This window comes from Danio aesculapii, chromosome 8 (genome assembly GCF_903798145.1).
Source record: "Danio aesculapii chromosome 8, fDanAes4.1, whole genome shotgun sequence".
Lineage (NCBI taxonomy): Eukaryota > Metazoa > Chordata > Actinopteri > Cypriniformes > Danionidae > Danio > Danio aesculapii.
The window spans coordinates 22,421,783-22,444,168 of record NC_079442.1 but is presented as its reverse complement, the minus strand read 5'-3'; the positions used below and the strand labels follow the sequence as shown (position 1 = coordinate 22,444,168).

Genomic DNA, 22,386 nt, shown 5'->3' with positions numbered 1-22,386 from the left:
GTGCAGTTTTTTAAAAAAGAATTTGGAGACAGATTGAGAAGTAAATGCTACATGAGAGAATAGCGAGGAGCAGCAACATACGGCACAAGCTAAAATGCATTTCGGACACCACATATCATGAGAGCTTAAGACATTTCCATTAAAACATGAACATGCTGGTTTCACAGCTATGGCAGCATAACACTTGATATTTCTCAGTAAGGCAATATTATTTTTACATAATATATAAAAAATGGCACGTTGCTTAGCACAGTGTTAAGATTGACTACATCATCTATAGGCCCGCTGTTTATCATATATACACACACGTATCAGTTCATTACTCTTTGTATAACCTTATCGTCTATGATTTAGCTTATGTTCTGTTCTGTCTGTCTGTATGTGTGCATGTGTGTGTGGAGGCACAGAGTGTGTGGGCTGGGTTACTAATTAAAATGTGTGCATTGCTGAACAAAATGTATACATGAAGGTCTCTGTATAGAAAAAAAAGAGAGCACTTGACAGATTTGACAGGTTATAGTTATGCCTTTGAGTAAACCAGAATTTTTGTTTTATGATGGCATTTCTTCTAAATGCAAAATAAAAATGCAGTTTAGAGAATGTTTGTTTGTATAAAATAACAAAAAAGTTCAATGTTTTCAGACATATCTGAATGTACACTCACTGGCCACTTTATTAGGTACACCTTACTAGTACTGGGTTGGACCCCCTTTGCCTTCAGAACTGCCTTAATCCTTTGTGGCATAGATTCAACAAGGTACTGGAAACATTCCTCAGAGATTTTAGTCCATGTTGACGTGACAGCATCACTCAGTTGCTGCCGATTTGTTGGCTGCACATTCATGATGTGAATCTCCCATTCCACCACATCCCAAAGGTGCTCTATTGGATTGAGAACTGGTGACTGTGGAGGCCAGATGAGTGAATTCATTGTCATGTTCAAGAAACCAGTCTGAGATGATCAGCGCTTCATGAAATGGTGAGTTTTCCTGCTGAAATTAGCCATCAGAAGATGGGTACACTGTGGTCATAAAGGGATGGACATGGTCAGCAACAATACTCAGGTAGACTGTGCTAAGAAAATATCCCCCACACCATTACACCACCACCACCAGCCTGAATCGTTGACACAAGAAGGGATGGATCCATGCTTTCATGTTGTTGACGACAAATTCTGGACATTTTTCTTTTTTCAGGCCATTCTCTGTAAACCCTAGAGACGGTTGTCCGTGAAAATCCCAGTAGATCTGCAGTTTCTGAAATACTCAGACCAGCCGTCTGGCATCAACAACCATGCCACGTTCAAAGTCACTTAAATCACCTTTCTTCCCCTTTCTGATGCTCGGTTTGAACTGCAGCAGATCGTCTTGACCATGTCTACATGCCTAAATGCATTTAATGCCATGTAATTGGCTGATTAGAGATTTGCATTAACAAGCAGTTGGACAGGTGTACCTAATAAAGTGGCCAGTGAGTGTACTACATGTGCACTTTTGTATAATAATATACTATAATATCTAATCACTATAATAAATAAACACAAAGAAATTTGTGTTACGAGCAGTTGAATAAGTGTACCTAATAAAGTGGCCGATGTGTGTGTGTGTGTGTGTGTGTGTATATATATATATTTTAGAAGAAATAAATATTTGGTGAAATATTTATGATTTTCAATCACACTTTACAATAAAAAAATTGTTATTCCAGCTGTTATTTGGAAAATAAAAATGCTCTAGATGACAATATTTTTATTTGACATTCGGAAGAAATGCTCTCAGACCTTATAGAATAGGGAAAAACCTCACATCCACACTCATTTTCCTTTGGCTTGCCACAGCGGAATGAACCGCCAGTTAGGCCCAATCCAAATTCTACCCATTAGCCCTTCCACTTCCCCCTACTTATCTATTTTGTTCCCCCTACCTATCTTTCTATTTACAGCATTCTCATTAAGGGGTAGGAGTGTCGTGATTCTCTTTTAATTCAATGTGTATGCATAGGCATTGTCTGTATGTTTTTGCATATTCGTTTACGCAACAACAGAATTTTTATGACTGAAAATGCATAAAAGTGGACATTTTTGAAAACGCAGCAGTTGTCGTGTTCGTGTAAACACCAGAAAACGAGAGTATTTGAAAATGATGACGTCATGCACATGGATATTACATGTTTAGGGAGGTGTAGATTAAAGGCAAGAGCAAACAAATGCACAACAATGGTGGAGTGTTGTTGTTGCTCAAGCATTAACCAACGCTTTATATAGTGTGGATTTACTTCACATTACAGCCAAACAGCAGAGACGCATCTTCTACATATACATCAACTGCACTTCCCTAGAGGTACTGTTTACTAACAAGTTAACAGTGCCAAACACTAGCCTGGCATACTTAATACAACCTTTTTGGTAGTGTTCATGTATGTGTAAAGGAGGAACGTCTGCAAGAGAAAAATCTGGCTACACTGTTGTTGTGGTAACATAGCTCTATATTAACTGCTGAGTTTTACCATTTTTAAATCCATTCAGCCCTTCTCTGGGTCTGGCGGGAGCACTTTTAGCTTAGCTTAGCATAAATCATTGAATTGAATTAGACCATTAGCATCTCGCTCAAAAATCAAAGCGTTTGATAATTTTTAAGTCTAAATACAGCACAAAACAACTTTGCGCACAAATAATCTATTAAACATCACTGCACTTGTGTTCTCTGGAATGACTACCGTATCGCAGATAACATCATGAGTCAGGTATGAGCTCGTGTTGACATGTGTGATGATGTTTGCGTCAAATATTTTCATCCCTACCCCTTCACACTGTACTTTGAGGGCTAAGGGGAAGATGTAAGCATAGGGGTGTAGAATAGAATTAGGATTGGCCCTTACTCTGGCACAACTTGTCCAATCCCCAGTGCTGGGAAACACCCACACACTCTTCCATTTACATAAACACACTCCAGCCAATTTACTTTATCCAGTTCACCTATACCACATCTTAAAATTAAGCCCAGTAAATCTATAAATACAGTGGTATAGAATGTATGCATGTATATATATATATATATATATATATATATATATATATATATATATATATATATATATATATTAGTGTAGTAAAACAATTAATTGCATCCAAAATAAGAAGTTTTAATATATTTGTGCGTACTGTGGATATTTTTGTGTATTTTAAATATATGCATGACTACATTGTATAAAATATTTGTTTATATTCATAAATAAATACATTTATATACACTATCTGAAAAAAGTCTTGTCGTCGATCCCAGTTGCAGAAGCAACAAATAATAACATGACTTGATCATTGATCATTTGGAAAAGTGGCAGAAGGTAGATTTTTCTGATGGATCATCTGTTGAACTGCATCCTAATCATCACTAATACTGAAGACCTATTGGAACCTGCATGGACCCAAAATTCTCACAGAAATCAGTCAAGTTTGGTGAAGGAAAAATCATGGTTTGGGGTTACATTCAGTATGGGGGAGTGCGAGAGATCTGCAGAGTGGATGGCAACATCAACATCCTGAGGTATCGAGACATTTCTGCTGCCCATTACATTACAAACCACAGGAGAGGGCAAATTCTTCAGCAGGATAGCACTCATACTTCAGCCTCCACATCAAAGTTCCTGAAAGCAGAGAAGGTCAAGGTGCTCCAGGATTGGCCAGCCTAGTCACCAGACAGGAACATTATTGGGCATGTCTGGGGTAAGATGAAGGAGGAGGCATGGATGATGAATCCAAAGAATCTTGAATTTTGGGAGTCCTGCAAGAACACTTTCTTTGCCATTCCAGATGACTTTGCCTTTCATATAAGCCACTTCTAATACCAAATGATCAACTAGAAGTCAAGTTATTATCTGTTTTTCCTAAAACTTGGATAGGCAACAAAACTTTTGTCAGGTAGTGTATAATAATATATGCAGATATATATATTTTAGTAATTTATGCACAGTATATGTGTGTATTTATACACAGTGCACATGTATATATTATGTAAACACAAAGTTTTTTCTCAGATGCCACTAATCATTTGACAGCACTAATATATATATATATATATATATATATATATATATATATATATATATATATATATATATATATATATATATATATATATATATATATATATATATATATATATTCAAAACACAGCAATCCTTTGTAAAATCCTTTTTATAATATAAAAGGTAAACTATTTCCCAGCTGAAGTTCCTAGCTAGAAGAAAAAACTTAATACTTTCTCCTGTACCATACTTTTAGTTTTCTCCACATATATCATATCTCCAACATAAGCTTCTGCTTCACGTCTCCTCTCTGGCTCATTGTTTAACAGTTTTTGGTCCCATTTGTCTTAGGTCTAACTGTGTGTTCGCACAATAACAGCAGCATAGCATCATAATCATGCCACTTTGTCCTCCCATATTATAATATAACTACACGAAATACACAAAATACACCATTCAATCTGACAATCCAATTCATTAGCCTGAGCTGGTATTATGAAAACACATACAGTGCCCTCCAAAAAGCATTTCAATATATTGTGTATTTAAATATTTTTAATTTAAACTGTGGATCTCTTCAGGATAAGTAAACATACAAGATAACAGCCCATTTTAGACCTTTTACATACTTATTTGCACTAAACAAGTTAGGCATCTGTACAGATTTGGCAGAACATCAACGATGATATCTGTAAATAGTACATTACGAGTCACCAAAAACTGAACATTCTTTCATTATTTACTGACGGCCATTTTGTTCTGGGGAACACAAACTGAAAACTAGTGACTAGCTGTGCAGATGATAGCAAAATTTGCTCTATATTCTCTGAAGCCATTATTCAGTGGTAATCTTCCTCTCCGATGAGCTGTCAGAACTGCTAAGACTGAATCAGTGAGTCAGTGAACTGAAAAGGTGAACAAATTGTTCTTTTCAGTCTTTTCATTTCAGTGAACGAGAACAAGGACTTCAAACAGAGAACTGAATTTATGTTGCCTTTGTCTCAGAATTTTCATAATTAGCAAAAAACTGGACATGAACGCACATGAAAGCAAGCGTGTGCGACATTTAATGTCTATAACAGTACTGCGATTGTTATTTTATAAGAATCTTGCAGTTATTTCTAGCAAATAAAATCAACATTTTATAACACATTGCTGCATGATGAAGACTATTAGAATAAAGTAATAGAATGGGCTTTGATTCAAATCTTAAAAGCAAAGTACCGGTATATCTCCATAGGTTTTTTTTAATTTAAAGATTTTAAGAAATTATATAGAATGCGTTCAGTTTTCCTAAATAAAACCTACTTCTGCATTGGTTTTTTGTATTTTTAAGATATGATATTGCTACAGGATAAGTTGGAGGTTCATTCTGCTGTGGTAACCCCTGATTAATAAAGAAACTAAGCTGAAGGAAAATGAATGATATTGTTACATGCTGTTGAGCGTGATCACAAATGTGTAACTGATTTTTAAAAGTGGTTCAAATAAACAGAAAACAAGAACTTAATATTGAGTTTCATTTTAGGCACAGTATTTTCTGTTTTGCCAATGAATTTTTTTTTTTCAAACGAGGCCAGAGAAGATTTATCAATGCAAAGCAGCAAAAGTTTAACTCACTAGCCAAGTTTCCAACTGTTTTTCTTTTCTGGGTGGTAAAACTATTTCTGACACCACACTGAATGACTTTTTAATTGTTTTGCTTTTAAAATCAAATACACTAAATGTCAGCCATGCAGTTGCAATGTCTACACTCTAATTGCACACAAATTAAGGTAAATAATTGTGATTTTTTTGTGAGTGTGATGAGGTTTGCCAATATATGGAAACACATTTATTGAGTAAATTATTTGATCTGCAAAAATATTATCCAAATCGGGGTGCCCAATCTTGGTCCTGGGGGGGTCTGTGTCATGCAGATTTTAGCTCCAACTTGCCTCAACACACTTGCACGGATGTCTCCAGAAAGCCTAGTAAGTGCTTGATTAGCTAGCCCAGGTGTGTCTGATTGAGTTTGGAACTAAACTTTGCAGGACACCGGCCCTCCAGGACGAAGTTCAGGCACCCCTGATCCAAATGATCTGGTTAAATGACCTCTCAAAACTCATATGATTGTTTTCTCTAACATTAGGAATCCACCTCCAAAAGCAAGATAACAAGGTGTTTGCTATTTTGTATTATTTTATATTGACTATTTAGTTCTCTTAGACACATGGAAATTTTCCTATAACTTTGGATGGAAACGTAGCCACTGACCTCATGACCCCGTCTGAATGGAGCTAAAGATTAAATTTTGCTTACATTTTGGTCAGTTTGTTACAAAAAGCTAGTGAAATACATTGAGACTGAATTGTAGTAGTTACTTCTGTAACTTTTATTCAATAATCATGATCACTATCATTTTTTTAAATGGCGAAACTAAGATCAGCATGACAAATCTGTTTAAATATAGATAGTATAGTCTTTTAGGCTGAAATACTCATTAGCCACTGATGCCACGTGCATATGTAAATGAACACTTCACTTTCTTTTAAATAGGCTCATTTTACAGAGTTTTACTACTTTTAAATCCATTCAGCCGATCTCTGGGGCACTTTTAGCTTAGCTTAGCATAAATCATGGAATTGGATTAGACCATTAGCATCTCGCTTAAAAATCACCAAAGAGTTTTGATCTTTTTCTTGTTTAAAGCTTGACACATTCTGTAGCTACTACATCATGTGCTTAGACCAATGGAATGGAAAGTTGTCATTTTCCTAGTTGATCTGGCTTTCCAGCGTAATAAGCAGCAATAATCAACTTGCTTATTAACTTGCATGGCTTCAGAAGGTGCAATGATATTAGATAGCGCCTGTAAATAATTTTGAGTTGTCTCTCATAAATTTGGAAAGACTTAGAAAAAATTAGGAAAGATTTTCAGGAAAATACACAAGCTTTAAATAGGAAAATTATCAAAACTATTTGTCATCTTTGAATGAGATGCTAATGGTCCAATCCAATTCAATGATTTATGCTAAGCTAAGCTAAAGGTATTCCTGCCATACCAAGAGATCAGCTGAATGGATCCCAAAATGGTAAAATTTGACTGTTCAACTCTGGGGGAGTTTTAAAATGAATCTAAAAGCCCCCAGAAATTAAAGTGTTTCTTTAAGTATTAAAAAAAAACAGAGAGTTTGTGAGACAGTCTGAATATATCGGAGGCTTTTAAAAGTTTGGTGGTCACAACACGCATTTGAACCTGTTGATATTAGGTTGTAACAATCTGTAACATAAGGCTCTCCACTTTAACATCTTAACACCTGGTGGAAACAGAGAAAGAAAAAAAAAAAGAAATGCTTTAGAAGGCACTGTAACTACAGCTAACACCTAAAACAACGTAGGACCTGGTATTCAAGCATCACAGGCAAACCCAGGACTAATTAAGCTTGTTGTCCCAAGCCTCCCTCTTCACCATCATTACCCTCCATTGTGTTTCTCTAAAAACAGAGAACATGTAAGAGTCAAAAAGCGCTCGAAATAAACTCATCTATACAACTTAACATGCAACACTTTCGCTGTACAAACGTTTCAACAGCATAGAATTAACATCTGTGAGAAATCCAACAACTCCGCTTCCAATGTGTCTTGAGAACTGTCCGCGATCACAAAATAGTAAAGATCTCCAGTTATTATATCTTATAATGCATTATTTCATAAAATAACTCTAGTTTAAAGCAGCTTTGTCCCTGTGTAGAAGCCACGGTGCACAAGAATACAGTGTTTCATTGAGTCCTGGCAAGAATTATAGTTCATTAGATGGCAAAAAAAAGAAAAGAAAATGGCACTTCTTTCCCAGCTATTGTATAACGTAACTCCCATTGTAAATGCATGTGATATATAGTGTCTTCATTGATATAAAACTGCTACATGTACAAAGGTAACATAGAAAACCTGCCATACGGTTTGCATTGCACAGCAAAGACTCTAGAAGCGCTTTGTTTACATTTCCCCTGGACACATTAATCCAAATAAAGACGAGCTCAATTGAACAAGGCAAGGTAACCGCTTGTTCAGTTATCATTATAAACTTTTTATAGTAGTGATCTCGAATGTTATAGTCATATTTAGTGATGCTAAAATACTGCACCACATCCCAATTAGATTCTCCATTCATGACAAGTTAAAATGTGCAGGAAAAAGCGCTCAAAAGGCTCCCTAGGGAGGAAAGTTCCTCCAATAATAATCAAGGCTGATATTTGAGTAAATAAACAAAACTTTGAGACTTCTTCATCTGCAAAAGGAAATATTTCATGAACCTTGATTTAATACGACGGAATATATGTAATATTCCACATACGAGCGAATGTGGGTTGATGAATCGCAGTAAAAGGATACGTCTTTAACCTGCGTGTAAACATCCCAATGCCACTGACTGTAGCTCTACATCTGTATCTTTGTAATACGCTAAACGCATTTTAGAAATAGTTCTGACACAGCAAGCGAGCATGTATTTCTGTAGTGATTGCGTTTTTTTTTGCATGTAACCAGCTGACGTTTCAGATTGTAAATCGATAACACGTTTAAACTCTCTCTGCGCACTAGCGTAGCGCTTCTGCAAAGGCTGATAGAAAGGAAACATTTCAGCTTCGTCCATTTTGTAGCGTACAACGGAGAAAGCCCATGTGGAGAATTCCCAAACGGTAAGGAATTTTCGGCCCTTGTCCCGCCGTTCGTGCAACTTTGGTTTCCAGCAGTAAGAAGGTACAATAAGACCATCGAAAAGCTTTTTATAGTCCCCTCATGGGGTCAGGTTTCTCAGAGAGTTGGTTGGTGCTTATCTGGGTTGTGCGGGTAAGCCATAGGCAGCGAGGAAGGAGGATTTGGAGGGAGGCTCTGCTACAGTGTAGTCTGACATTGGTGGCAGTACTGGGGCTGGAGGAGGTTCTAGAAGCAGGTAAGGTGTGTGGGAATCATTGACAGACACTAGGTACTCGCCATTCCAGAGGTTCCCTTCAACAACTTGAGTTGGGAATGCTTGGTATTCCTGTTCCGGGCCAGGACTAGATGGGACATCTGAGGAAAACTGCCTGGCTGTGGTTTCTGAAGTGTAGGCTCCATCGGAAACCAGCTGGAATTGTATCTTCTTCTCGTTCTCTTCTTCTTTCTTCTTCTTTTCTGGAGAGGTGTTCAGTTGTCCAGGTGAGAGCATCACTTCTCCTGCTGGTGTGAAATCACTTACTTGGGCATAAAAGTCCATGTTGACCCAGCTGGGCACAGTGGGTTGTGTTTGGATGGGCGTGTCCACCACTTCTGATTCCTGCTGGATGCCGAGGTCAGGATTGGATGAGCTGTTCCTGGAAACCACAGGGTGCTGGTGCTCTCCCTGTTCAGAATGGTTGGGAAGAAGGGAAGCCAAGTCTTCAGGATCTGGGATTTCTGGGTCATAGCAGCTAGCACGACCTGAATCGTCGTCGTTTTTTAAATTAAGGTTGTGAGAGGAACCCGAGTGGGATAGGCCCAGCAGATGCTGGGTATCAGAACTATTCTTATCTGTGGGATCGTCGATGTCCAGCTGGATGAACTCCACCCATGGGTCCTCATGGTAGAAGTCTGGCTTATACATATCATGACTGCTCAGTAAAGAATCAAGCTGGTCAAGCTTTCCATTCTGTTGGAGAACAAGAAAACATGTTGTTATTAGACAGGTGAATAAACACTATATGATTTCAGTAGTTGACACGTGGCATCTTTTTTAAACATGCATTTATGAAGAACAAAACTTAAAGTCCACGTGAACCAGAAGTTGCTACGACTTTTTAGTATGTTGATGGACTTCCAACTGAAATGCAATATTGAGAAGGAGGTGGTCTTTTTTTTAGTACATCATTTCCTAAAGCGCAAAGTAAGAGAGGTTATTATGGGCTGTTTACATATCCAGATCCCATAGTTTTTCACTATTTTGTATTAGATTTTTTGTGATAAAAATGACTGGTTTTGTGGTTGTACTTCCCAGAAATTTGCTGACAATTTTGCAATTTAAAAAATGTATTTATATGATATCTTATTTACCATATCTGGTAGCCTACTATGTTAGGTGTGAAATCTGACACAATGACAAAGACAGAAATCATAAAAAAAAAACTTATTTATTTTGGTCTCTTGTCAAGATCTAAAACAGATCTAAAATGTACCTCATCACGTACATCATGTACCTCACACATAGGACTTCCTCTACTGTAATACACCTAAAACACGGATTGCCAAAAAACTCGTCAATGGCAGGGAAGCGTTTTCTCTCATCAACAGCAGGGAAAGAGTTGAACAAAACTATTTATTGATTTGACACACAGCATAATACCAGCCATACATGTAAAAAAATGCCCTTTGATTCAGTCACGTCCAGCGGCCTTCATCCTTGCACCAATCTCCATCGTTATAAGCTGCTTGCTTTCCTGTCTGTTCTATTGCTCCATTTGTTAGATGTTTGCTCCCACTTTCTTCTGTAGTCTAAAGTGCGTCAAACGCACAAAACGCCCAATTTGCCCATATTATTCGCTCCATTTGTGCCATAGGATGTCTAATCCATCTTTGCATTGGCTTCACATGAAAATCACTTGCGCTTCATCCGCGTCTGTTTAATGCACAGGCTGTAAAACACGCCCCACCTTCCATATATTGTAACGATTGTGAGGGTGCAGGTGAGATGTCATTTTTCGTGAGACACTCAAATACATCACGTGCGCTGCGTATGTAACATCTATAAGTGATGAAAAACAATTGATTGCAAACTGAAATAAATATAATTTGATTATATGGTTTGGTATTGAATGTTTTATGGGATTATTTACTTTTTTGTGATTATTTTGCGTTTAAACTAAGAATTTTGCAGGATCGCAAAAATTTGCAACTTTTTGTTGATTTTGCATTGGATTCAGCAATCGCAAAATCGCGAAAAACTAGAGGGTCTGCATATTGCATCTTTTGCAAAAGCCATCTCCACTTTTCAGAATGCTGTGAGCACACCGCGCGTTACGTGACAAGATCTGACCAATCAGCTTCATACTTTGAATGGAATATAGACATTTCAGTAGACTAGTTACTTCAGACAAACACAGAACACCCAAACACTGCAGTGCTTTTTAATTTTCTTCATAAATAAAACTGCGTCAATGTTTCGTTAGTTTGTCACCCTCTGAGAAAGCGGTTGATGTTTGCCCAGCAATGAGAAATGACAAAGGAGCGATTTCCACGCACATTTAGACTCAACATGTAAACGGCCCTGTTATGGTCACCATGCAATCTAGCTACTGTGGATTGCTAGAGAACTACAACTCTGCCACCCAACAGACTACAAATCACAGCATGCACCGCGCACACACACCGGTTCCTAATCTCGTCTGATTGCAAACACTGAAGGAGCTCAAGGACTCATTACACAGACTATTTATACACCACATTTGCGAACACATTGCTGAGTGTTGTTTGTTTGTTTGTTTTTTTGTTAGTTAAAATGAACCTGTAACTTTACGTAGACTTTTCATTTCTATATCTAGCCATGTTCTTTAATTCTTGTGTTTTATGTTATCTACTCCTAGCCTTGTTCCAAGTTTATCTTACCTTTCTCTGGATTTTAATACTTGTCTGTTCATCAACGAAGACTTCTGGATTATCTATATGTACCTGATTGCTCCTGTTGATGACCCTTGCCTAATTTACCATCATTGTAAATAAATCTGCATTTGGATTCGCACCTTTAGGCCTTTAATATGCAGTAGCTATGGAACCTCTCAGGTTCACGTTAACAGAAGCAAATTCTGCTCCACCACTCCAAACATATAGCAATTTTTCAGACTTTCATTGAAGATTAAAAAAACAAACAATTTTTTTTTCAGCTGATTAAGTTGCGTGGATTAATTATTCACCTTAAGAATAAAAACGTGAGCTAGCAAAATAAACACGGTCATTTTTTATTTCAAGCAGACTTTAAAGCTACAGCTTGAAGTATTGTAACAATGTAAAAAAAATGCATTAAAGGAAAAGTTCACACAAACGTACACATTCTGTAATCATTTACTCAAATGTAAATTTTGGTGTGAACTATCCCTTTAAGAAAGGAACAAATGACAAGTGTGCTACCAATATTATTAGAAATGAAAAAAAAAAAAAGATCCTTTTAACAGTATTTCTGCATGTGAAAATCCCAAAACAGTGTGCATAGGTGTGTTTGTACTGGATTGCTCTTTGGGTTTAATTGTTTACTTAATGCTTCCACTGCAGTCTAAAAATGTAGTACGAGGGCTGTTTAATTAACGAGTCCCTGCGCTTTCTGGAGGTGGAAAATTACGAAAGAACACCCACAATATGTCAACAATTATGACCTTTCCAAAACAATCTCGCTCTACAGCGATCCACTCCACTGTTGCTCACAGGTGCAGTCCTTTTCACTCTAATTTTATAATGCTACAGTTTTACTTATGCAAGACCCTTCATAATGTACATAATGTATTCACCTCTCCACCATTTGTTTTGTTGGCAACTGATGTAATGCTTTTGTCATTTACTTACAAACAAACAAAGTGAAATCTTTTCTTATATTATATTTATATTAAAAACACCAGGCATTATGTTTTACAGCCTCTATTTACTATATTACACATTATCAGAATACTTGCAGTTGCTATAACAGTACAAGTATAATTATTTGTTATAAAACATTAACAAAATGATGGCATTTTATACAAAATGTTTTGTAAAATTACCTTCAGCAGCTCTGGGTCGATGCCTTTAATTTTAGGTGCAGGGATAGGTGGTAAAAAGATTACCATCAACCTGTGGAAACAAATAAAATAAAAATACATAGAACGTTGAAATACATAGAAAGTTCATATTCCAAAATTACATGAATCTAACTTATAATCAGAAATCTTCATTTTCATAGTGTTAATGTAGCTAATTTCTACAAAAATAGGATTAAATAAAGATGCATGATTTTCACTGTCTACTTTCTAAATCTACTTTCTAAAATCATTTGAATCTAATTTCTAATCCAAAAATCTTAACCTAAAATCTGATTTGTATTAATTAGAATATTACTAATAAATAAGTTAAACTAATGTAATACAATGTCTTCTTTTTGATTTTGTGATGAAAGTATACCAATAAGCATAGCACAAAAATTTGAAAGTAGATCACAATAAATTAGAAATTATATCAAATGAAGCCTCATTAAAATGAAGATGAATATTTTTATTTATATTATTATTATTTATTTATTCTTATTTTAGTAAATTATTATTACAATCAATACTAAGATAAATATTAAAGAATTATATATATATATATATATATATATATATATATATATATATATATATATATATATATATATATATATATATATAAAAATATATAAATAACCATATTGTTATTATTAGTATTGTTTTCATCATCATACTGTGAAATATTAAAATAGTATAAATATTGAAATTACAATATATTGATTTGATTAAATATTGAAATACAGTATTAGCATTATAATATTAACTGTTACATTTCTCTGTAAAGATACATTTACAATAATAAAGACATATTCATTCATATTATTGTTATAATTTTTATTTTACTATTACTATTATTATCATCAATACCACATTTAAATATTCATATATTATTAAATACAGTGCTTCCCACAGTTGTGAAGTATACAGTTGAAGTCAGAATTATTAGCCCCCTGAATCATTAGCCCCCCTGTTTATTTTTTTCCCCAATTTCTGTTTAACGGAGAGAAGCAACACATTTCTAAACAATAAACAATAACTGATTTATTTTATCTTTGCCATGATTACAGTAAATAATATTTTACTAGATATTTTTCAAGACACTTCTATACAGCTTAAAGTGACATTTAAAGGCTTAACTAGGATAATAAGGTTAACTAGGCAGGTTAGGGCAATTAGGCAAGTTATTGTATAACGATTTTTTGTTCTGTAGACAGTCTAAAAAATTAGCTTAAAGGGGCTAATAGTTTTGACCTTAAAATGGTTCATAAAAAATTAAAAACTGCTTTTATTCTAGCCAAAATAAAACAAATAAGACTTTCTCCAGAAGAAAAAAATATTTTCAGACATACTGTGAAAATTTGTGGAAATATTTAAAAAAGAAAAAAAAAATGAAAAGGGGGGCTAATAATTCTGACTTCAACTGTACTTGCGGTGGTAGACGGGTTTAAACAGACCTATTACCCACACCACATGACTAGTTAACGATATGCGACAAACAAAACAAATAGATTTTTAACAATAATTTTATTTATTAATAAACTGTTATAAACTGTTTCTTTTCAATGATTTAAAGTTACAAAAAGGCTGTTAAATTTAAAAAAGAAATCCACAATTTCTTTGTTTTTTTATGCTATTCCAAAGCCATGTGCACCCACTGACAGGTAAAATCTGCTTCTCTTCATGTAAAACGTGTAGATTATTTAAATAAGGTAAATAAGTTGATTAACCATTTCTAATGCTGTACAAATATTTTGCAGCCAATTTAATTTCGTCCTCTCTTAGTATTTTGTAAATTTTTTCTGAGTAGTTCAGATTAAACATTAAATCCCGATCATTTTAGTTGATTTAGAAATGTCGGCCGGACGCAAAAAAAGCATCTCTGTGGGTCTGCAGAGCAGGAAAGACTGTCTGTGGTGACCATTCTCACGCAATACAAAATGGGTAAACTAAAGAAGATTTTCCACTTCGTAACCGATCGTGGAGGTTTAGTTACATTAAGCAGATACAAAAAAAGTGTAAAAGCATGATAATAATACAAAAAAAAGTGTCACTAAATATACTAGGGTGGCCGTTATTATACCTGGGCGGCCCGCCCAAGTAAACTCTATGTGTGGGAAGCACTGAAATATTTCAATAACCCTGAATTGATTGAAATATAATTGTACTATTATTGATATTATATTTTTCTTTGAAAGATACATATACAATAATAATAATAATAATAATAATAATAATAATAATAATAATAATAATAATAATAATAATAATAAAACTCCCTTACCTCTGCTGCTGGGAGATGACAATGAAGATCAGAAGAATCACAACCCCAATCAGTATAAAACTCAACACCAGCGCCATCGGAAACGTTGATTCTGTTACAAAAAAAAAAAACAAGTCTGAAACTGGAGTGCTGAACTGATTGATGCTGCACATCTGCTTTCACTTTGCTGACTTGCAAGTCAAGTTGTTTGGCGCTGACCTACCTTTGCTTGGTATCTGTGCCACTTGCACAAATACGCTGTTGCTGAATTCGCCAAAGTTGTTGAAGGCTGACATCTTACAGCGTACCCGCACTTCATACTCTTTATCGGTGTGCAGACCGTAGATGGACTGCTGTGTGCCGCTTTCCAGCTCCTGCTGTGGTAAAAGAGGATGAAAGCGTAAATAAGAAAAGATCGAGCAATAAACTGGCATTTGTGAGCCATTACATTTACTCAGAGAGACGAATGGACATGTCAGAAGAACGGCATTTTTCTCCAGGCCTGTCAGTTTAATGTGTTTACGTCGTAAACAGATTTAATGCACTAATTTAGTAGGCAGATCAACAAACTCTATGGCAAAATAGACTGCAGTGGCTCATAGGTCGATGACATGGGAAAACATATTAAAATATTAGGTAGGGTAAATAAAATAAAATAAGATTATTGTTATCATTTTAAAAATTAAAGCAATAAAGAAAAAAATATTTGATTGACATTAACAGTTTGAATTTGATCAAATTAACCATGTAAATAAATAAAAATTGAATAAAATGCACATAAATCAAGCAATCAATAAACTTACTGTAATATTAAGTAGGGTATTCATTTTCAAGTTTATTGATTGATTTGTTTATGTGCATTTTATTTATTGAATAAATAACCATGTAAATAAATACAAATTAAATAAAATGCACAAAAATAAATGAGTCAATAAACAGAGTGTTATATTGAGTGGGAAATTGGGAGATTGATGTGCATTTTTTTAATTTATAAAGTAATTAAATTTATTTAATTAATAAAGGTTATTTATCATGTTATTTTATTTACATGGTTATATATTCATTAAATAAAATGTACATAAGCAAATCAATCAATAAACTAAGTGTTATACCGAGTAGGGAAAACGTATAATATACCCTAAGAAATGTTTTAGAAATGTTTCCAAATAATTTTTTTGCCCCATTCATATATACTACTTACATTTAATCATCATTTTAATTAACATCAATGTCTGCAGTCTACAAAGAAACAATTTACAAACTGTAACAACAAAAATACATCTAAACCAGCAATAAACAATAAAGAAAACAATAAACTATACAGAAGGCTTTTGCATTTTAGACTGGGTCCCTTTTAAAGTGAAGCCTGTATCTGTGGCATCTAAAAATCGAATACACTCAAATAACTAGATTTATTTTGAATTTGATCGATTTCTTTTATTTGGCACATCTCTTGGATCACATTTCTTCCTCCTTTTTCCTCTTCATTGTTGAAACTTAGCTTTTCTTTTGTGTATATTTATCCAAAAACAGTTAATTATGTGTAAAATGTATTCTCCCTATAGAGAATGTTTAGTTTCACTCAAGCCATTTATTGCAACCCAACAGCACTGGGAAAAACACATTATTTTTCCACTTTGAAATGTTACGACTCCTGCTCTTAGAAGAAACCATCAATTTTTGAAGCATTAACATTACTTTTTTTTGTACTGCTCCAGCTTTAACACCGTATCTTAACCCACAAAAAAGAACAACTGTCAAGATCCTCACTAAAATCATCCTTAAAGTTTATAACTGTGAAATCTCTTGAGGATAGCAAAAAAAAAAGCTCATGTACTGCTGTAAAGCCTACAGGAACAACTATAACAGTGAATCACTGGATCTATTGAGGCCTGCCAGCATACGGCAGTGATTTAACACGTGGCTCTCTGTGGTTTTGGTGAGTCTGCTCATTTTGGGCAGGACCGCTTGGCAGGACGGGGGAACGTGGCTGTTCGGGAGTACAAACCCAAAAGACCTCCTCAAAATCCTGCCAATCTTCCCGAACCAAGCCTGAATTACAGAGCACGCACGATCATTTTAGAATGAAAACTGGCTTATAACGCATCTCCAAAACAAAATAGTTTTCCCCAGAATACAGTAAATAGGCTGGTATAGCTAATTTCCTCTGCCGCAATGTCTGGAGTCCACATAGAGACAAGATGATTAAAACATGGAGTGTGTGATGGTCTGGTGAACTCCACAGCTTCACTTTGCAGGATGATTTCTTTAGGATTATGTTATTTTAGCTTGATTCTGATTGGCTGAAAAAAAAATTATCACGTTGAAAGGTATAGTTCACCCAAAAATGAACATCATTTATTCACCCTCAGGCTATCTGAGATGTAGATGGCAAGTTTTAAGAATGTTTATTAGCTAATGTGCTCAAAAACAGTAACAAAATTTGCATTATATACAATTGATATAAACATCCAAAGCTTGTAGTTTGTCACTTCCGCCTAAATGGGTCAATGTTTTTGTTTCACGTTAGCTCATACTTCAATTTTTCATCAAATCTTGACCAATCAAATGCTCTCTAGCATCTGACATGCCCTGCCCCATCAAGATGGTTCTCATTTGATTTTCATTTCATGCGTTTGAGCTTAACCACTCTCACTGGCCAATCTGTGATAAAAACTAAATGTTATTGGCTTTTTTTTTAAAGGGGAGAAGCTAAGTTGTCCCATCCTCTCTTTATTTTTTCAGTTGAGATTACATCAAACATTGAATAAAAAATGCACATATTAAAGCATTTCACGGGAACTTTGAGGAAGATTCTTTTAGTTTAAAACTGTTACTTGACCTTACAGATACTAACACTTTTAGAATCAAAAAAATAAATAAAATACAGGCGAAACGAAATTACTACCCCTGGCTCACAAAGGTAAATTAAAGTCTTATGAAGCACAACAATTAGCATGCTTAAGGCTGTTTGCTGAAGCTATCAAGGTAATGTTATAAAACAAGAGGAAAAAAGGCAACAATACAACAAGTCAAACCTTGAGGCAGATAGGCTACAGCAGCAGAAGAAGAACAGGAAACTGAGGCTACAACTCGCACAGTCTCACCAAAATTGGACAATAAAACTTTGGAAAAAATGTTTTCTGGTCTGAGGAGTCTCAATTTCTGCTGCGACATTTGGATTGTAGGGTCAGAATTTGCCATCAACAACATGAAAGAATGGATCATCCTGCCTTGTATCAGTGGTTCAGACTGGTGGTGGTGGTGTAATGGTGTGGGGGATATTTTCTTGGCACACTTTTAGCCCATTAGTACAAATTGAGCAACGTGTTAACACCACAGCCTACCAGAGTATTGTTGCTGACCATGTCCATGCCTTTATGACCACAGTGTACCCATCTTCTGATGGCTACTTCCAGCAGGATAACGTGCACCATGTCAAAGCACAAATCATCTCAGACTCAGATTTTCTTGAACATGACATGATTGTTTTTAATTGAGTTCACTGTACTCAAACGGCCTATACATCCATCTGATTTCAATCCAATAGAGCCCCTTTGGGATGTGGTGGAATGGGAGATTCGCATCATGGATTTGCAGCTGGCAAATCTGCAGCAACTGCATGATGCTATCTTGTCAAAATGGAGCAAAATCTCTGAGGAATATTTCCAGTACCTTGTTGAATCTATGCCACAAAGGATTTAGGCAGTTCTGAAGGCCAAAGTGGGTCCAACCCGGTACTAGTAAGGTGTACCTAATAAAGTGGCCGTTGAGTGTATGCTGAAAAACACTGAAAAAAAAAAACAGTCATTGACTTCTATTGAATTAATTATTCCTAATTTGGATGTCAATGGCTGCTTTTTTCTCAAAATTCTTCACAGTATCTTGTTTTGTGTTCAACGGAAGAAAGAAACGTTTACACTTTTGTGCTATCCCTTTAAGAAATTGTCTAGGAGACCTCTGAATCTGGTGCATGTGTTGGTCATTTCACTCATGAATGCTGAATTAAATACTCCAATTCATGTTGTGGTTGCACCACCACAAAATAAACAAGTGTGTAATCATCAATTATTCCTAGACCTTCAGTATTAGCTATCTTTAACCTCTTTGTTTCTCTCTTCAGTGAGTGGTGCTAGAAACATACCATCTCCCAGTAGGTGGTGTTCTTGACCCGGTACTGGAGCTGGTACACCAGACTCATCCAGCCTGTCTTCACATCAGCTGAAGGAGGAGGGGTCCAACGCACAAGGACATCAAAGTGCAACCCTGAACGACTCACATTCAGCAGAGTCCAATTCAGCCCAACTGGTGGATCAGGATACACTGTGAGGTCAAAACACACAGCGGGGTAAGCTTAAGCATACTTATTAACATATGTACAGTCAAACAATTAAATTATGCTCCACTTAATAATGCAGGTAAACACAGTTCAAAGTCTCTATGGATTACACGATGTTTATTGTCGGTAGAACAATCACTGTGTCAGATAGAACCATAAATTAAACTAATATGCCAGACTACACATTGCTTTGCGATCCATCATCATGTGGCATCTACCACTGCCATTATTCTGTCATCACGAAGCCAGCGCATTACATCACAAATGTCTCTGTAATTGTCTATCAAGTGTTTCTCACTGATGTTAGTTAGTCCCCAATATACTGTATATGCGTGTGTGTGAAATCCCTAAACAAAAATTGTGGATTAATTTTGTGCTAGCAAGTAGCGCGTTTGGCTACAGGTTTACAGTTAACGGCTATAAGCAAAGACAGACATTTCAAAGATACACTCACAAAAATTACCTGGGCTCTGTCCGAAATCACCTACTACTCAGTAGGTAATGCATTTGAATTTACTATCGCCCATTATAAAAGTACGTTCTATACAGTATGAATTTGAGAAGTTTAAGTAAAGTTTCATAAACTAATTTCGAGAGGAGCACGTGATATGATTGAGCATGACTGGCCGCTCATCTGTAATCAGTAATAATCCAATCAGAGTGATCCTAGTTTACTATAAATGGATCATTTTCTTCCTACTGCTCTATCTTCGTTTGGAAGAATCCCCCTTCCACCCCATCTCCTCCTTTTCCTCCCCTTTCTAAAGGGGGAGCTCTCGAGACCTACCTGATCTCAGATCTCCTGATATGCTTATTGACTGGGCGGGAGCCCTGGGCTCAAATACCTCAGAGCTCAGGGTTCTCTCCCGGGACAGCATGCCAAACCTGCTTTAAACGCCAAGCATATCTAAGTGGGAACTCTTGAAATGGAACTCAGAACTACATCCGCCATTTTGTAATGACCCACGTCAGTTGTGTCGCTTCACTCCCATTCATGAATTATCTCACGTGGCATCATTGCATAGCGTAGCGTGCATCGAATGCACACTTCAGAATCTTGCCGGAAGTAGCAGGTCATCTTGGTACCTCTTCCATAGGTGTTTTTCGAATACGATGAATTCGGACATACTACTCGACTCGCATACTGTTTTTAGCATACTATATAGTATGGAAGTATGCAATTTCAGATGCAGCCTAGGATATTATATTGAATGAGAACATAATGAGTGTTTATGACACGCTCCACAAGATGAAACTATTGAATCTTGTCTCCCAATGCCCAAATATCGTTTATAAATCACCATGACACTCTACGTCAAGCAAACTGTTCCAAAATAGGGACATAATAGAGTAATCTGAACCGGGTTTAAGAGACCAATCACTCTGACTAGCATGGAAATGGGTCAATGAAATATTACTGAGCGGAATCTTCATGCGAAGCCACTCCCGTATATATTTAGGTATTCTCTGCAGTACAGGACCTGATAGAGTCCCATGTTGTCAATAAAAGAGCAGTTTCTTTAGCCTGTGGGACTCATACTTCAGAATTTATTCAATTCAATTCATGTTTATTTCTATAGCGCTTTTACAATGTAGATTACGTCAAAGCAGCTTAACAAGAAGTTCTAGTAAATTGAAACTGTGTCAGTCCAGTTTTATCTTTAAAGTTCAATTTAGTTCAGTTCAGGGTGGCTTAATTTTTATTGTTGAAAGTCCTAATGCTGAAGAGCAAATCCATCGATGTGCAAGTCCCAAACCAAGAAAGCCAGTGGTAAGAAACAAATCTTCACCAATTGATGAAAGTGAAGAAGAAAAAAACCTCGAGAGAAACCAGACTCAGTTGAAAGTGGAAGTTTAGAAGTGACTAATGTAATGCTTCCACACTCGTGGCCCTTACAGTTTTTCACCAATGGCCAGTAGGTTGCATTGAAGACTAGTTAGAGTACATCCTTTCACACCATGAGCTCCCCAGCAGGGTCCAAGCAGTCGGGTAAGGCTAACACACCACTTACTGCCCCTAATCTCGCTTCCTAGGATAGGCATTTTTATTTTGTCATACTGCCCTATCACCGGTGCATCAGCAATCTGTCCTTTTAGTTCGGCTTGCACAGAGTCTGTCAGCCTTGCTAATGTTGTCCAGCTTGTCTTGCTGACACATTTGGTCAATCCGACTCCGCTATACAATTCACCATCCTCCCTAAACTAGAGATGTATCTGTTTATTCTGCTCACTCTTCTAGTAAATTTGTCATCTGGCAATCCCTAGCTGGAGTTCCTCTGGCAATCTGATTCGACAACGCTTTCTAGTCACCTCCAGATTAAGGAGAATGGTAAACTGAATCGCATTGCTGAGTCAGATTGTCCAGCATGAAGAAATAGAAATAGCAGTCAAGGTCCCTTCACCGTAACACACCATGGTACTTTTTCAATGCAACATTTTCCCTTTTGGTAAACTTTCCAAACTATGGGATAACCAAATACTGCTGTTTAATGGAATAACTGATTACCCCAGTACATATTAGTCATTCACAATGTTAACCATTAAAAATGATAACATTTAAACATTATTTTTAACATAATAACTTTTAAGATTGTTACTTTTACTTGAGTAAAAATCAAAAATTTCTGCAAGTAATTTGTTTGGATTTTGGGTACTTTACCCACCTCTGGCCTAGTGTGAGTTCATTGTCAGCTAGCTAGACTGTACGGTCTATATATATATATATATATATATATATATATATATATATATATATATATATATATATATATATATATATATATCAACATTATTTTCCCAACAAGTCTGTGGTCTTCGCAGCGCCCTTTTTATTTGGACTAGGAATGCTTTCCCAACAAACTGATTTAAAATAAACTTTATAATCTCTTGTAAGATAGGAAATCTGTAACAATCCCTCATAAGCTAGGTAACCTGCATACCCCATAATTATTCTGATTACTGAACTTGTAATACAGGCCTCCGGTTACGCTTTTGGTGGCGCTTTG

General features: G+C 36.0%; 1 protein-coding gene across 1 annotated transcript in view; it reads right to left on the bottom strand.

Moving 5' to 3' along the window:
• Positions 1–4,171: 4,171 nt before the first annotated feature.
• Positions 4,172–22,386, bottom strand: part of ghra (growth hormone receptor a) — an 84,863-nt gene continuing 66,648 nt past the window's right edge. The window contains exons 5-9 of the mRNA XM_056463413.1: positions 19,187–19,365; positions 15,266–15,419; positions 15,064–15,154; positions 12,762–12,831; positions 4,172–9,670 (exon numbers count right to left, since the gene is read on the bottom strand). Coding sequence (XP_056319388.1) covers positions 8,837–9,670; positions 12,762–12,831; positions 15,064–15,154; positions 15,266–15,419; positions 19,187–19,365 — 1,328 coding nt within the window. The 3' untranslated portion in view covers positions 4,172–8,836. The remainder of the gene's footprint in view (positions 9,671–12,761; positions 12,832–15,063; positions 15,155–15,265; positions 15,420–19,186; positions 19,366–22,386) is intronic.